The sequence below is a fragment of the Callithrix jacchus genome, chromosome 16, assembly GCF_049354715.1.
Source record: "Callithrix jacchus isolate 240 chromosome 16, calJac240_pri, whole genome shotgun sequence".
Lineage (NCBI taxonomy): Eukaryota > Metazoa > Chordata > Mammalia > Primates > Cebidae > Callithrix > Callithrix jacchus.
This window is the reverse complement of record NC_133517.1, coordinates 23,910,168-23,925,284: the sequence shown is the minus strand read 5'-3', so window position 1 is coordinate 23,925,284 and position 15,117 is coordinate 23,910,168. Positions and strand designations below refer to the sequence as shown.

The 15,117-nt window shown below is 34.6% G+C and overlaps 1 protein-coding gene across 2 annotated transcripts in view; it reads right to left on the bottom strand.

Moving 5' to 3' along the window:
- The window catches only part of PREX2 (phosphatidylinositol-3,4,5-trisphosphate dependent Rac exchange factor 2), a 301,789-nt gene that overhangs the window by 181,241 nt on the left and 105,431 nt on the right, over positions 1 to 15,117 (bottom strand). For both annotated transcript variants that reach the window (XM_054246467.2, XM_002758971.6), the window contains exons 11-14: positions 12,820 to 12,920; positions 4,535 to 4,638; positions 3,790 to 3,839; positions 1,116 to 1,191 (exon numbers count right to left, since the gene is read on the bottom strand). In XM_054246467.2, coding sequence (XP_054102442.1) covers positions 1,116 to 1,191; positions 3,790 to 3,839; positions 4,535 to 4,638; positions 12,820 to 12,920 — 331 coding nt within the window. The remainder of the gene's footprint in view (positions 1 to 1,115; positions 1,192 to 3,789; positions 3,840 to 4,534; positions 4,639 to 12,819; positions 12,921 to 15,117) is intronic.

Below are 15,117 nucleotides of genomic sequence, written 5' to 3'. Positions count from 1 at the left end.
AAATGCCTAATGTGGGTGAAGGGGAGAAAGGAAGCAAAACACACTGCCATGTGTGTACCTATGCAACTGTCTTGCATGTTCTGCACATGTACCCCCAAACCTAAAATGCAATAAAAAATAAAAAAAAAATAGGTGGTCTTGAACAGCCTAAAAATAATATTAACATAAATTATCAAAATGTATGTGTACAGATGAACTAAATGTAGATTATTAACTGAAATAAAAAATAAACATTTTATAACAAACTAGCAAATGTTATCTACTTGAAACAAAGAAAGCCACTCTTTAAGAAAAAGTGAAGCTGTGTATGCCATTGACTCACATAGCTAAGCATAATGACTTGCATTTTGACCAAGCAATATCTCCTCTCCCAAAATAGTAAGTTCAGTTAAAGTGATTATCAGTTTTCTTCATCTTTTCTTAAATCAGTGAAATATATTTTATCATTTACTAGTTGATCTAGTACAATAAAACATTTAAATATTTGAATACCAACATTTAAACTTTTGAATATTTGAATAATTTATAGGTGAATGTCTGTTATGATGGACTAGATGCTCTAAGTTCTTTTACGTATAAGCAAATGACATTTTCTCAATTCTAGCTTCAGCATCTAAATCCTGAGAAGCAGGGCAACAATAACAACAATAAATTCCTTTCTTTTTTTAAAATAGATACTGCAGATATTGAAGCTCCTATTAACGAAGCACAATTATTTTCTAACAAGGAAAAATGTACAAGGAGATTAGAATAACTTGCTAGCATTACTTAAACAGATACTTTAAAACAAAGTGTAAAAACATACAAAAAAATTCGTAGATGAGCATAGCTACTCTGAGGATTCTAATATTAGTATTTTTTGATGGATCTCAGCTGATATCTTAAAAATAGGAGCATCTTGCTCTTGAGAGACAGGATAACTTAAAAATAAAGTTGGATATCTCTAAAATCTGATTACCTAGGTTCAAATCCTAACTCTGCTTCCTATTAGCTGTATGTATTTCTTTTTTTAAAATACATGCTGCAGATGAAGAAGAGGAAAAGTACCTAATTCACATGCTCAAAGTTTAAAGCAGCAGCAAGTGAAACTCAGCAACTTCTATTTATCTATTTACCTGTGCGATTAACCAGTCTATTAGTTTGTTGGCCATGACCACAGATTTGTAGGTCCTTAAATGGTAATCTTTATCTCTATTAAGGAAAAAAAAAGACATTAAGCAAAGGGATATATAAGCACAAGAAAATATTTTCATTTATTCAGTATGCAACAGAAAAGTTTATCATTGTAACCTGAGTTAATTGCCCACAAACATGCAAATAAGAGAAGTTTATGAAGCATGTAGAATACCTGAACAATCTTCCACCAGCTTATACCAAGGGAAGAGACCCACAATGTTGCCCAAACAGGACACCTCTTCTTTTATATTTTCTTATATCCAAATAGACTATTACTGCTCTATTATCTGGTAATAATTTAGCTAGAAATACAGTAAGTCCACACATAACATTGTAGATATGTTCTTGGAAACTGACTTTAAGTGAAATGAAGTACTGGATGTTGTAGGAACTTAACTCTTGTTTAAATTAATTAGCCTATGGCAAAATTGATTTCATGATATAACATTTCACTTAAAGTTGGAGGTTCCAAGAAGCTACTGATGACATTAAGTGAGAACTTACAATATAATATCATATTAATATAATAATAATACAATAGAATTTCTTCTCTTTAAATCACAATAGATTATACTAAAAATCTTGAAATCTGGAGATGAAACAAACATCTTTTATTACTGTTCCTGAATGCTTCAGGATGGCTGGATTTGCACTACAATATTATTCACACAGCTCTGCTGTAGTGGAAAACTAGCAGGTCTGTCCTGAAGTAGATACATTGAGAACTTGTTATTTTTTTCTTTCTAATCAGGTCATGGACATAGTGATATAACATCCCCAGGGAGCCAAGAGGATCAACTGGCTCTCCACCTCAGACTTTCCATGCAGTAGATTTCCCAGAACTGAGAGATCATTCAAAGTTCTGTTAGGTACCAACCAAATCTCATGATCAGAACTGAATGCCCAAGGGCAGAAATCCACCTGGATCATAAGAAAATGAAAATGTGGCAGTCTTTATAAAATGTCAAAAATTCCAAACTGCAAAAGACTTGAAGTGACTAATAATTGCTAGCTTTATTCATTGTTCTTTAAATCTGTCTCCATGTTTCTGACACCTCATCACACATTTCATCTTGGTTTCTATAAGCATAGTAAGAGGAAAAAGCGTAGTCTATTAGAGATCACATGTGAATCTGTGGCTCTTCATGCTAAGTAATTTTTCTTCTTATAAGCTGAGTTCACATATATTAAAAGAATGACTATAATACATTCCATCTTATGGGTTTTTCCCCATAAATTTTCTCTTGACAACTCAAAAACAATTGTCATTTCTAGCCAAAGAAAAATTTCTTATCAGCTCTTACAGATGAAGCTTTCTTGATAAGAAATCTCATATGGCTAAAATGTATTTTCAGAACACATTTCTGCTCATATAAAATCTACATATACACCAGTTACATGAGGTATTAACATTATTGTTTTCTCTTAGTTTAGCAGAAAAGAATTTTTAAGAACCCAATTGCTATTGAGTTATGTGCTTAATATTAAGTTATCCAAAATATTTACAGATATCTGTGACAGAATTATGGCAGAGTAAACAAATATTTATTCTTCTTCACCTTCTTCCACTTTGTGAAGCCTACTTGTGAAAGTAGATAAGACACTTTCAGGATTTTGAGTAAGATCCTGTTTCCTCCTCCAGGATCTGCAAACAGTGTGTTCTCTATGCAGTATAAAGTGGGCATTCCAGTATACTTAGCAACATCTGGAATCTTTATTGTTTTAAGCTCTGCATTTTCTTGGAATTACAAACCAAAGTAAAAAACAGAAACACTAAACATTTGTATTTTATAGACAAGATTGAAAAGCATTTTTATTTATTCTGAAAATGGTACATGCATATTTTGTTGTGGACTATGATTTAGTCAGTAAACTCCAAACAATATTTGACCATGTGAAATTAGTTTAACATTCTATCAGTTAAGTTATCTCAGTGTATATTGCAAAAGTCCAATTTCCTGAAGATATACTTGGTTAGTAATCATAATGCAGACCTCAAAGCTTTCTATTGTCTTTCTAGAGAGATAAACCAAAAATTAATCCTGATTATTCTTTTAAAACAAGTGGTCTCCTCAGAAGGAAAAACATGATAAGGAATAAAATTATAAAATTATACTTATTAACCTCAAAATAATTCTTAATTTTCAGGTACAAAATCTTTTCTTGGGAAAAAAGATTATGAGGTGGAAATATAAAATAAAATACATAGCCAATATTTGATTATACAATTTAACTTAAAAAGTTAATATACAAGTAATAATTGTGGCAAATATATAAACATTATTTCCAAATCCTCTCCAGATCAATCAACTTTTATTTTTTAAATATTAGCAGAAAGTGGACTATTTCAAGTGTGTAATTTACTATGAACTAATGGCAAAATAATTTTAGAAATCATAATAAAGGGTGGTATATTTGAGTGAAATATTAGAATCTAAGGAAAATATAGGGATATTTTACAATAAATTATTCCTTAAAATAATATTTTAAAGTAAAATTTTCACTTTTGAAAGAAAAACAAACAAGCCAACAACTTCTAGCTGAATAACATTTAACTAAAACACAGTACAAATATTTTCATTAAATTTCCCAGAACTTAAAGACCAGACTCACCTTATCACTGGAGTAAAGAGACTATGAAGACGACAATATAATCTCACACCCTACGTAAAATAAAGATATATTGAAAAAGAGTGAGATCACCCAAGGGACATGTCAATGAAATTTTGAAGTAACAAATTAATTCTCTGTCGATATTCTTGAATCATTACAAAATCTCAACCAATTTAAAAATTATTCAAATGTTATGATGTATCATAAAAATAATATGATTTAAATTATTAAAGAATAGATTAAATTGTGCTATAAATTCCTCATGTATATGACATACACATAAACAAAGTTTTTTCCAAATTAATTTTCTTAAAATATAAAATTTCTAACATAAATTAAACAAAGATACCAACACAGTAATACATCTATACTACTTGTTCATCATATATCAATAAAGTATTGTCAATTGCACAAAAAAGTGGCTTTACATTTATTTTACATATTTGTATTTTTTTATTCAAGTATTTTAATGACATGTTGCTGTGTGTAAAAGAGTTTTTAATGGCTGTAAGCTTGTGAATGATACAGCAGTACTACTGTCATTTAGGTTAGGTAAAGAATGAAGAAACAATCGAACATTAGAATTCTTAAAATACCAAAAATAAATAAGGATGTTTGCTTGTATACATAGTCGAAGGATTTTCTAAACTAGAAATATCTTTTATGTTTCTCAACCGCTTTTTATCTTCCTGAAGAATGGCAACATGCATTCTACTATTGAAAAGGTTGTGGGACAGGTCATTACCTTTGAAATCACATCCTGCATCTCATTTCTGGGATAAAACGTTCCATCATCATAGCGAAATCTATATAACATCTGTTCTGGTTTGAATTGATGTTTATCTGTAACTAAGAACATAGAAACAATATATTAAAATAATGATATTCTAAAAGGGGACAGACAAACAACAAAAATTTGTTAAATACATATTTCCAAATAGTAAACCTTTTAGTTTTACAAAAAGTGTTTGCTTTTATAACACAGCAATACCAATACAGTATTTTAACAGAAAGATTCATATTTTATTTAAAATATTAATTTCCACATAATGATTTGAGAAATAAATAGAAGTTTGCAACATTCAGCTAGCATAATATATGTATTTATATATGAACATGAGTATATAGTATGTATAAAGGTATACACCGTATGCACATTTATATAAATATATGATTTTGTATTTTCTGTTTCTTCACAATGTTACAAAGCCAAGCAAATAGTGCCCTTTAAAGAGCAGATACTCAAACTAGTGCATTGTGATTTGAATCTCAGCCCTACAAATAAATTTTAGCATGTATCTGTTTTATCACACTGTGGTCGGGCCAAGACCACACATATAACAATCTTGACATTTATCCTGTGTTTGGACCTCCAGAGTAGCTAAAATAATTTAGTGTCTAACTGATTCCAAAATTGTAACTGTTCTTACATTAAGAATTGCTTTTTCACATCAGTTAATTTTTTTTCTCATTGAAAAACAAGAGTGTTCGTTACCATCCTCAAGATAAGACTTTCATATTCCCAGGACCTGATGGCATCACTGGTGAATTCTACCAAATATTTAAAGAATAATTAATACCAGTCCTTCTCAGACTCTTCCAAAAATAAAAGAGAAAGGAACACTTCCAAAACTCATTTTACTAGGCCACATATGAATACTACAAGAAAAGAAAAATACAGACCAATATCACTGATGAACATGGATGCCAAAATCCTAAATAAAATGCTATCAAATCAAGTTCAACCGCACAATAAAATTATCATATACCATGATCAAGTGGGATTTATCGTTGAGAAGCAAGGGTGGTTCAACATATGCAAATGAATAATTACAATGCATCACATTAAAAAATAAAAGACAAAAATCACATGATGATCTCAATAGATGCAGAAAAAGCATTAGTCAAAATTCAACATCCTTTCATAATGAAAGCTCTCAATAAATTTGGTATAGATGAAATGCACCTCAATGTAATAAAGGTTATATATGACAAGCCCACATCTAACATAATACTCAATGATCAAAAGCTGAAAGCTCTTTCTCTAAAACAAGACAAGGATGCCTACTTTCTCTACTTCCATTTAACATACTACTGGAAGTTCTAGCCAGAACAATTAGGGGAGAAAAAGAAATAAAAGCCATTCAATTGGAAAGAAGTAAAATTGTCTCTATTTGTAGATGTCATGATCTGATAATATAGAAAACCATATAAATTCCATCAAAAACTAATACAGTAAACTTGCAAGACACAAAGGCAACATTAAAAAAATCAGTAGCATTTCCATATGTTAACAATGTACTATGGAAAAAAGAAATTAAGAAAAGTTATCTCATTTAAAATAGAATAAAAAAATAAAACAGGAATAACATAAGAAGGTGAAAGATCTGTACACTGAAAACCATAAACCACTGATGAAATAAATTAAAGAAAACACAAATAAATGGTAAGAAACCCCATGCTCATGGAAGGAAAGAATTAATATTGTTAAAATACCCCTGCTACTCAAATTACAGATTTGAGTAATTTGATCTACAGATTCAATGTGATTTCTATCAAGATTCCAATTGCATTTTCACAGAAATACAGAAAACAGTCCTAAAATCTGTGTGGATGCACAAAAGACCCACAATAGCCAAAGCAACCTTGAGCAAAAGGAACAAAGCTGAAGGCATGAGATTACTGACTTCAAACTCTACTACAAAGCCACAGTAATAAAAGCAGCATGGTACTGGCATAAAAGCAGACACATAGACCAATGGAACAGAATAGAGATCAGATCCCAGAAATAAATTCACAGATTTATGGTCAATTGATCTTCTACAAAGGTGTCAAGAATACACAATGCAGAAAGACAGCCTCTTCAACAAATAATGTTGAGAAAACTGGGTAATTACATGAAAAATAATTAAATGGGACCCCTTATCTCACACCAAATATAAAAATAAACTCAAAATGTACTAAAGGTTTAAATACATGATGTAACACTGTAAAATTACTAGAAGAAAAGATTAGGAAAAAGGTTCTTGACATTTGTCTTGGCAATAATTTTTTGGAGAGGACCCCAAAAGCACAGGTGACAAAAGCAAAAATAGACAAATGAAAATAGTCAAATGCAATTACATCAAACTAAAAACTGTATGCACAACATTTGAAAGAATCAATAAAATTAAAAGACAATCTATGGAGTGGTAAAAATATTTGTAAAACATAGATCCAATAGAAGGCAAATATTCCAAACATATAAGAAATTAATTCAATATAATACCAAAAATACAAATAACACATTTAAAAATGGGTGAAGAACCTAAAAAAAACTTCTCAAAAAAAGAAATAAAGATGGCCAACAGGCCATCTTTATATGAAAAGTTGCTCAGCATCTCTAATCATCAGGGAAATGCAAATCAAAACTATAGTGAGATATAACCTCACACCTCTTAGGATGGCTATCATCAAAAAGACAGAAGTGTTGGTGAGGATATGGCAAAAAGGAAACCCTTGTACACTGTTGGTGGAGATGTAAATTCGTATAGCCATTACAAAAAACAGTATGGAAGTTCCTGAAAAAGCTAAAAATAGAACTACCATATGATCCAGCAATTTTACTTCTGTTTGTGTAATTCAAAGGAAATAAAATCAGTGTGTCAAAGAGCTATCTGAATCCCCATGTTCACTGCAGCATTCTCACAATAGCAAGACAAGAAGTCACCCTAAGTTTCCATGTAGCTGAGTGGATAGAGAAAATATGATATAATGTATTACATACTTGAAAATTGCTATAAGAGTAGATCTCAAATGTTCTCACCACAAAAAGATAATAACTATTTGAGGTGGTTAATATACTAATCAGCTTGATTGTGGTGATCACTTTGCAATTTACACACATTTCAAAACATCATGTTGTACACCATTAATATTTGTCAATTATATCTCTATAAAGCGGGGAGATAAGAGAGGAAATCTCCTACTAAATCTCTAAGTTTTTGCTTTTTCAGGCTACGTTATTTTATACACAGTCTAATAAAAAAAGTCTGTTTTAGAAAGTAAAAACCTCAAATTAAAAGTCAAAGTTTATTTTTAAATATTTTCTTTACAGGGAATGTAACATTTCTAGAAGAGATAACTTGCTGCAAAGAGCTATACTTTTAAAATTAGATTAAAGACTTTGACCACCTTTATTTTTTTGCCAGAAATGTTGAAAGAGGAAAGAAAGTTGTCAGAATTCTCATTAACAACATTTGATGCATCCAGAAGAAAATCTAGAGAGCTGGTAATACACACAGATAAATACACACATACATTTGTGCAGTTTCAGCTCTTTTACCCCAGCCTATCCAAATGTTCTACATGGCTTATGGCCATAAAATTGTTTGTAAAAAAAAAATGTGTAGTCAATACCATTTCTGCTTTTTGATATCTTTTCCCCCAAGCCAAGTCATACGTAAAAAATTCTGCATGAAAAAAATATAAAAACATGAGAAATACTGTGAAACTCTCCAGCATGATTTAAGATCAGAATTTATTTCTCCTATGCAATCTACCTATTCTCATTTTTATCCCTTAATAATTATTAAAATAAATTGTCTTGATATTTCAAAATTCATGAAGTTGAATCCAAATGTTTTTGTCAGCATGAAACAAATGGTAGTCTAACCTCTTCAACGTGGAGAGGTTAGCTGCAAGGCAAGTGCTTGTGCCCTTGATAATGAACCTTTGGTTAACCTGCAAATCTTAGCTGATGCCTTAGAAAAACCCTGAACTGCTCTGCATTCAAATCTACTCTCACAATTTCTCTACCATGGAAAATGGGTGCATTAACTACAGCTTAGGTCCTCTAGTGAATAAAGTTGCTAAATGCGATCTTTTAAATCATTGTGTGAGAGAATCAGGGATGTACTGCAAATGTTTAACAATTGGCTCTCTAGGCGGTGAAGGTGGAGGGAGGAGAGGAGAAGTTCTGACTTGTAGCATTTGCCAATTTCTACTGTATAAATATTCCCACTCTGACCAACTTCAAGCTTCCAACCTAAAGGCACTGAATATGGAGTTAAAGGTGTAGTGCCACGCCTTACACAGTATTTCCACTATACACAAACAACAGATATAAATAACCTCAAGGGCATAGATAATAGTAAACATTGTAAAATAATGAGAAAGTGATACATTTTAAGAATGTTTTACAGGTCCAATATGGTGGCTCATGCCTGTAATCCCGGCACTTTGGGAGGCTGAGGTGGAAGGATTACTTGAGCCCAGCAGTTCAAAACCAACCTGGACAACATAGCAAGACATCTCTACAAATTTAAAAAAGAAAAAAATTAGCCGGACATGGTGGCATGCACCTGTGGTCCCAGCTACTCATGAAGCTAAGGTAGGAAGATGGCTTGAGTCCAGGAGGTTGAGGCTACAGTGAGCCATGATCACACCACTGTACTCCAGCCTGGGCAACAGAGCAAGACCCTCCCTCCCAACCCCCTAAAAGAGAATGTTTTACCCTTTTTGCAATAAAATTAATGCACTTATATGTTTATACAATTTAATTATTAGTAATTGTTATTTTATAAACTAACCAGCCTACAAAATGTATTTAATTATCAGCTCTCAGGAGCCTGTATGAACCAACATCATCACATCATGGGATATAACAAATATTAATAATAAATAAGGTCTCTGGATTCTCACATAAACATTCCCACTGCAAAAAGTAGCACTAGACAAGATACATATTGTCAACATACCACAGAGAAAGCATATGCTGCCTCAATCCTAGAGTTCCTGCTATAGCAAGGCTTTGCTGATGACGAAGTTCTCAATCATATTTGCAATGTGAATAACACCAATAATAGTCAACTTCTTTTTTGCTTGTTTTCTTTAAAACAGATGGTTCATTCAACTTTATTTTAGGAATTCTATTTTCACCAAAATGCAGCTGGAACCACATGCCAATGATACTAGCACATTTGGCTCATGTCTCTTCATTCTAATAGAATTACTCTATTAATGATAAATCGCATAATATGCTCTCTTACCCCTAGTTTCCATGTCAACATGAACAAGCAACTTTATTTCTTAGTAGTTTAAGTCTGTCTTTTTACTCTGTCCATCAAGGAAACCCAGCTGCTCTCATACTTCCTTCTAGAAAGGCAGAAAAAGACTAGGACAGGATGAGAGAACTCATTTCTGCAGGAAATATTGGGAAGAAAAGCTAGCTGATTTTCCACTGCTTATCGCTAGCTACTGTAACAAACAAACCTCCTCAATATAGTGACTTATATTATAGAAGATAATTTTTCACTGAGGTAAGATCCAATCAGTGGTGGAGGATGGAATTACGGGGCTCTCCCCATGCAGGGCCTGGAGTCTGACAGAGGCCCAGCCGTCCTTCGTGCAGGGCTCCCAAGGTCACCTTGTGCTTTGTGTTTTTGTTTAATAGCCTGTACACTTCCCTTGTGCATCACTTTGGTGGACATGTCCTTGGCTGCATCTCAATTTCACCACCTCCCCTTCCTTGACTGCAAAGAAACCTAAGAAATGCAATGTATGCATATCCACGACAAACAAAAGCTAAACCAATTTGGTAAACAACTAATCAATTTTTGCCACTGAGGCAAGTTCCCAGGTCAATATAAGATCTATGCGAGTCTATTAAAGTCAGGGTAACTATTATGTATACTTGTTAGCATTTTATAATGTTAGTATGTAATAGTCATAATGTTATTTTTCCTTTTACGTTTTTAAATGTTGCTTTTAGCCTACCAGATGCTAAAAGCAGGCATATAATGTTTTTAGATGTTTTAATGATGCTAATGAAACAAGCACAAAATCATATACAATTTATAAGTGTCATCTGTTCACTCAAAATTTAATTATTCATTCATTCAGCAAATATTTAGTGAGAACCTGTATGGGCTGGGAATGCCAGGCATTTGCTATATAATAACAAATGAGGCTTTTGTTTGGATGGTGCTTATATTTTTATTGGAGGCCAGGTAAGGGATAGGGAGATAAAGAGATAATAAACAAAGACACAAGTAAAACAACCTAATAATTTCAGAGTGATAAGTGCATGAAGAAAGATTTCAAAGTAAAAAAAAAAAATAGGACAGCGGAATCACAAGACAGGACGGGCTTCTAAAAGTGAAAGGGTCATGGAAGATATGAGTCATATATACAGGAATTTTTGTCTTTTCATTCACTGCTCTATCTCTAGCAGGTAGAAAGGCTCCTGGCATATATGAGGAATTAATAAACAACTGTGGAATGCGAAAAGCAGAAGCGAAGGTCCTAAATAGGAAGTCATGTTGGTGTATTGAAGGAAGAGACAGAAGGTCAGCGTGGCCACAGTGCAACAAGTTAGGTACAAATCGAGGTTTCAGTCTCTGAGAGGAAGTCAGGGGCCCTATCACACAGGACCTTGTAGGGCATATAATAGGTCTGAACTTTTCTTTACATTTGACTAGAAGCGATTAGATGGTTATAGATGGAAAAATGCTTTGATCATATCTGCGTTTTTAAAGGTCTCTTCAGCTGTGACCTGGAGTGTGTACTACAGGAGTAGAGAACAAATGTGGAAGCAAGGGAGGAGATGATGGTGACTAGAAAGAAGGTAGGGATGCTGGAAGGGAGAGAATTCATCATTTAGGCACTTATTTTTGTGGTAGAGCTCCAAAATAAGAGCTTGACGGCATGAGGGAGAGAAAGGAATTAAAGATGATTCTTAGCTGGATGGGTGGTGGTACCATCATGTAGGAGACACCCGTGTGGTAAGGAAAGATGGGAAGGATCTGGTTTATCTGCACAGCACTCTAAGAAAGGAAATGAACATCAAAATACCATGGCCAAATATCCATATTTGTTAACAAGTCACTGGTTTTTCTCCTCCCCCACAGTTTACCTTAGAAATTGTTTCAGCTTTTTTCCTGGGTCCCATTAACACTGCTTTCCTGGTTTTCGTCTGTTCGTTGTCAGTGTTTCCAGGGATGTAGTACTCTCTTGAAATGATTCCCAAATATATGGTTCACCCCATTTCTATCCTGAGCTTCAAACCAAGTTTACAACCACTTGCTGGCCACTCCCCACTGGCTGTCTCACACAGTCCATAGCAAGCCTGCATCTTCTCTTTCAACCCTGCTCTTCCTCCTGAATTACCTATCTCAGGCATTCAGAGAAGAAGGCTCAGAATACTGTAATCTCTTTCTTCATTCTTCACTCCCCACATCCAAATAGTTATCAAATATGCTGTTTCAGCTTTGCCAGTATCTCCCCAGTGGAACTGGTCTTTTCATGCCTATGGACACAGACCTGCCAAAGCCCTTGTCCTGCCACAGCGGGGTCCCCTGAGGGGCCTGGTGCTCTGCAGTCTTGAACCTCTCCACTGCAGGCTCCATGCTGCTGCATCTCATAGCTGTGGACCCAAGTTCTGATCATGGCTCTGCATAAAACCATTCATCAGCTCCTGGCCCCCTTCAGTATAAGCGCACATGCCATAGCAGGAAACTTCAGATCTTCTGGAATCCAGGCTCTGCCTGCCTTTCTTGCCATACCTCCCCTCACCAGTATGTACATCCACAGACCCATGTAAGGCTCTGTGCTGGTCCACAAAGAAGCCACCACAAATTTGTCCACCACTGTGCCAGAGTGCTGTTGTTTCCTACAAGTGGAAAGCCCTTCTGCCCTGCTGTAGCTGTCAGAGTTCTATTCATTCTGCAACACCCAGCATCACCATCATGTCCTGTCCTCCATGAAACACTCCCAAATACTCCAATTACTGTAGAACTAACCATCCCTTCGTCCACAATCCCACTTCTCTATTTTCTAATGCTTGCCTGCATTACAGCTCTTCAGTCTAAGGCTAACAAATACAGCCCCATAAAGCCACACTCCCTGAAACACTGTTCTACACATATTAGGTACTGAAAATGTTGTTTAAAAAATGAGCAACCTGTAATGTGGAAATTATAAACTAAACTCATGAATGGGATTAAGATACACATGGTGAATAAATGGAATAAATAGGTAATTAATAATTACCATGGTGGATGATTCCATTTTCCAATAATGCTTGTCCCAAGTGTACACCTTCCTCAGGCCTATGAATCTCTCCGATTTCCAACAGCCATGACACAAATTCGCTGCAACAGAAAGCCAGTGAAAAAGCTAAGTGCTTGATTTTTTCCCCAGAAAGTCTTTCTATACCATGCAGTCATGAAGCATCTATGAAAGGAATCTCAAAATATAAAGGAATATTTTCAATGCATTTCAACAGATTATTTTTTACATATGTAAGGCCTACAGTCATTTAAACTGAGCTCTATTCTAGAAAACCCATACCTGTAAATTCATACATTACTAAACTATACTTAAACTATTCAACTTGTTGAGTCCTCTAATAAACATCAAGTAAAAATTTTAGAGTAGCTTTAATTAAAAGGTTACCATTAACATAAAGGCAAATGTGGGACTAAAGGATTGCAACAGATCCTAAAGCTAGCTAAAGTCGAAACTTAATAGAATAGTAATAGCTTAATATAAAGAACTAAACTGTCTTTAATGTGGCCTCCCAGGCATAAACAACCAGTGAGTTTAAAGATCCAAGAAGGAAGAACGAAACAAAACCGCAAGTGCCATGTAGTAGGTCGGAGTCTACAGAAATCCTCTCATTGCCCTCCCGCCCCATCAAGATTCCCTCCCCTTCATTTTTCAATTAAATACTAATCTAGGTATTGCACTGAAGGGATTTTTGCATATGTAATTAAAACCTCAAATCAGTAGACTTTAAAATATGTGATTTATTCCAGTGGGCCTGACTTAGCGAGTGGAACCCTTTGAAGAAGAGTTTTCTCAGGCTAGTGGCACGAGAGGAAGTCAGAGAAATTAAACCCATGAGAAGGATTCAACGTGCCACTGCCAGCTCTGAAGATGGAAAGGACCTGGTACCAAGACATGCAGCCTGTAGAAGCTGAGAGCAGCCTTTGGCTGACTGCAAGGAAACAAGGACTTCATTTGCAACCTCGAGGAGCTGAATCCTGCCAACAACCTGAATAAGCCTGAAAGTGAACTTTCCCCCAGAATCTCAAGATAAGAGCCCCAGCTGGCCAGCACCTTGATTTTGGGGTTGTGAAACCCTAAGCAGAGAACCCAGTTGAGCTCTCTTGGACTTCTGACTAGCGTTGTTTTAAGCTGCTAAGTATATATTCATTTGTTATACAGCAATAGAAAACTAGTGCACACCAAAAGACAAGAAAAGTTTTACTACATTGTTTTGAAAATGTTAAATTACTTGGTAAATTCATTATTGTATCTAAACTGTCATCTATAAGGAATACTCCAGCACAGAAGCATCCATCAGAACTGTCTACCACACACTGCTGCAGCTGTGAAGGCCACGGTGGATTATAGCTTACATCTGTCACCATTGCAAAGCAGCCCCAGGCCTCAGAGATAAGAAGGATGATGTTTATATCACTTAGGAGAGCCTCAGCTATGTAGCAATTTTTTTCAAAAGGTCCCGTGGTTCAATTAAGAGAACATTAAATATAGAGACATTTTGTTCTCACTCATAGGCGGGTGTTGAGCAATGAGAACACATAGACACAGGGAGGGGAGCATCACACACTGGGGTCTATGGGGAGGAAGTAGGGGAGGGACAGTGGGGGTTTGGGAATTGGGGAGGGATAACTTGGGGAGAAATGCCAGATACAGGTGTTGAGGAGGAAGGCAGCAAACCACATTGCCATGTATGCACCTATGCAATAATCCTGCATGTTCTTCACATGTACCTCAAAATCTAAAACGCAATAAAATATTTTTTAAAAAAACACTGTGTTGCTCATGTTTTAAAAGTCTAACATTTGAACTTTTATATAAACTGAACTTGTTGTAAACTGGTTTTCTTTTTTGGCCAGAGAAACAAAGCTATGGACTGCATTTGGAAATTATTTCTCCATTAATTTCAAAAACAAAAGCAAGAAAAATGGCTAATGTCAAATAATTGAGGGATATAAAATTCTAAAAGTGGGTTGTCTAGACTACAAATAGAAGGCAGAAAAAGTTGTTAAATATTTTTATTCTTTTATTAAACAAGAACCATTCAAAGCCGTTAGTTTCCTATTGCTGCATAACAAATTCAAAAGAAAATATAAGAAAAGGTGAAACAAAGTGTCATAGTTAATATCATGTAGTTGCCATAAGACAACTGGGATTCAAATCCCTGTTTCTGATTCCACTACCTGTTCGACTAGGAGTTTATGAATTCAGCTTTTTAAACCTCAGCTTCCTCATCATTAACATAGAGATAATATTAAGAATGTCAGGTTGGGTGCAGTGGCT